The sequence below is a fragment of the Elephantulus edwardii genome, unplaced genomic scaffold (assembly GCF_000299155.1).
Source record: "Elephantulus edwardii isolate Elephantulus edwardi_28Jun2011 unplaced genomic scaffold, EleEdw1.0 scaffold00032, whole genome shotgun sequence".
NCBI lineage: Eukaryota > Metazoa > Chordata > Mammalia > Macroscelidea > Macroscelididae > Elephantulus > Elephantulus edwardii.
Genome location: NW_006399782.1, coordinates 1,556,930 through 1,560,017, shown reverse-complemented (window position 1 = coordinate 1,560,017; position 3,088 = coordinate 1,556,930). Strand labels below are relative to the sequence as shown.

Below are 3,088 nucleotides of genomic sequence, written 5' to 3'. Positions count from 1 at the left end.
TTAACTGTGGGGCTTTGAACAAATTATCTAATACAATTCTAAATGTGTTGGTGTACAGTTTTATTTTATACAGATTGATCAGAGTCTATGAGAGGTTATCTGCAAAACTCACAAGAGAATATAGACTATCTATGGATTATAAGAATTTCAGAGAAATTAAATTGCACATAAGTAATAATTTTATTTTTTTTAAGAAAGTATATCAAAGCTGCACTGTTACCAGAAGGCTGTCTGTTGAGCATGCATTTGGGGAAAAGGAAAGATTGGTTGATCTCTTCCGTGGTGAGCAACAATCTCCTTAAAAAAGGATCTCCTAGACATAGATCTTGCAGTTGACTGCTCAGGGCACATTTTTTCCTTTTTGAGCTTCTGTTTTTCAATCCATATTATTGGTCCTTGTGTTGGACCATTCTCTTAGGATCAGTTTAAGTGAGTAACGTTCACTATATTACTGAAATCTTTCCAGAATTTACGGCAGTCCTGTGAACTGGACTTCACTTATCAAATGATGCGCAGCTATCCATTTACTAATTTTCTTAAGGTGGCATTTCGGATGTTTTTAAATAAAACTTTCATCTATTAAAACCAAAACTCACTGCCATCAAGTAGGACAGAGTCAAGCTGTCCCACAGGATTTTCAAGGCTTTACATCTTTATGGAAACAGACTGTTTCATCTTTGTCTAGTGGCACAGCTGGTGAACTTGAATTACTGACCTTTTGGTTAGCAGCCACATACAACTATTATGACATCCAGGTCTCATTTCTTACACATTGAATTTTACAAATATTATCCTAAATTGATAACATTTTCTAATTGGGGCTACTATTTCTGCTTTTTTGCCTGTATTTGTATGCATTTTTATAATTTTTGTATATTTTAGAATTTTAACTTTTTTTCATGGTACTTTACTTTTACAGTCTCGTTATGTTAACACTGGCTTGTTAGGTGTCTAGAATTTTAACTTTTCCCCCTTGTTATTTAATGTACTTTTTATCCCCTCTATCTCTTTCAGGCCGTTTCCAGGTTCTGAATCATGTCTGATAACGGAGAACTGGAAGATAAGCCTCCAGCGCCCCCTGTGCGGATGAGCAGTACCATTTTTAGTACTGGAGGCAAAGACCCTTTGTCAGCCAATCACAGTTTGAAACCTTTGCCCTCTGTTCCAGAGGAAAAAAAGCCCAGGAATAAAATCATCTCTATATTTTCCAGCACAGAAAAAGGTAAATTATTTTTGTGGTTTCCAAAGTCCTACTTGGTTTAATGTTGTATTACTTATGTTGATACCTTTTTAATTGAGTCTATAGTATGTTGGTATCTCTTAGGGTGAACAAAATAAGCAAATTCAAGAAAATAATTGCTATGCTATTATAAAGCCTTGTTTTTTTTAAAAAAAAAAAAACAAGGCAGGAAAGAATAAGAGTACAGATTTGGTGCTTATCTTACTTGTTGGTATATAGTGAATTTTTTTATTCTTTTCCTTCCAAGACGGTAATATATGACTTTCCAAAGTTAATGAAATTTGAGAAAGGCTGTAAGAATTGTTTAACAGTAGTATACATGATCCTCTTAGAATTTAATTTTTCTCATTTTTTTGAGCAGTCATACTTTGTTTTTTCTTCTTTTTACGAAGTATGTGTTGTCTAATACCGTGAGCAGCATCTGAGGGGTTATCCATAATTAATATGCATCTATTTTTGAAATGTAAGTCTAGTCCAGGGTTTTTCAGTGATATTGACAGTTGACGTCTAATAGTTACTTGTTGCAGAAAGTAGTATTACTAGCCTCTATCCACTAAATATTAATAGATGTTCCCACATATTTGTGGCATCCAAAAATTACTTTAGACATTGCAGATAATCCTGTGGGGGCAAAATTGCTCGCTGTTAAGAATTTCTGGTCTAGGCACACAAGTGGTGTAACCATAAATAATGTTATATAGTTTAAAATAACTATTAATTCATTTTGATCCCAAGCATAAGGGAAAATTTTATGTTTTAAAATATTTATTTTAGTTTTTAAATTGGAAGTAGGATTATGGACTCTAATGAAGTTTAGAATACGAATACTTAATATCCTCCCAGAACTCATTTGGCCTATGCTCATTAGTGCTCAAGGCCTCAGACCTGTTCCTGAGATGGTTTTGAAATTAAAGTGGGATAGATCAAATTTTGGTTCCCATGGATTTGATTTAATTTTCCTCAACTTCAGCTTGAACTTGCATATGAGCAGTTGGTGGTCTGTCCCACAGTCAGCACCCGGCCTGGTTTTCACGGCTGATACTGAGCTTCTCCACCGAGTCTTTCCATAAATGTAATCTCTTTTATTCCTATGCATTCCATCAGGTGAGATCTATGTGTATAGCTTGCGTTTATGTATCTTACAGAAAGTATTTGCAATGAATAAATCATTGAATGAGCAGAACTCTATATCTCCAGTGCATTTCTGTCACCGAGCCTGTATTCTCCTTCTTCCCTGTTCCCAACTTTTGCGTTCCAGTTACCCATTATTGTCAATATATCTTGATTGCATGTTTGATCAATTTCTGACTGGAAAAGTTGGTAGAAATCTATTTCCTCCTCTTTGGCTCTAGTTGTTTGTGCATATATTTGAATTATAGTGGTATTCACTGGACTTCCTTGTATGTGTATGGATGTTATCCTGTCACTCACCACACTGTGTTTCAGGATGGATCTAGAAATGACTTTTTAAATTATGAAACCAACCCCATTCTTCCTCACCTTTTCATCCCCGGCATAGTAAATCATATAATTGAATACACATTTTAAAGAATATTTTAAATAAAACACTCTCTTAATATGGAATTTTATCTGTACATGCACTTTTGAATCCCTCCTCTAGTCTGCCACACCCCATCCTGCCCTCACCTTTTCAGTAATCACCATTCTAAATTGTGCATTTTTATTTTGTTCATTACAATTTTATACCATCTGTTTATTCCCAAATAATACATGATTGACGCTTTCTGTTTTGCAATCTTGTTTTGTTTGTTTTGCAATCTTTTATTAACCAAATTATGCTACATATATTTCCCCGGAATTACATTTTCCCCTCTGCATTGTTTTGTT

General features: G+C 34.4%; 1 protein-coding gene across 1 annotated transcript in view; it reads left to right on the top strand.

Annotated features, from left to right (window-relative positions):
- Positions 1-1,014: 1,014 nt before the first annotated feature.
- The window catches only part of LOC102868610 (serine/threonine-protein kinase PAK 2-like), a 50,063-nt gene continuing 47,989 nt past the window's right edge, over positions 1,015-3,088 (top strand). Inside the window, exon 1 of the mRNA XM_006884190.1 lies at positions 1,015-1,222. Coding sequence (XP_006884252.1) covers positions 1,036-1,222 — 187 coding nt within the window. The 5' untranslated portion in view covers positions 1,015-1,035. The remainder of the gene's footprint in view (positions 1,223-3,088) is intronic.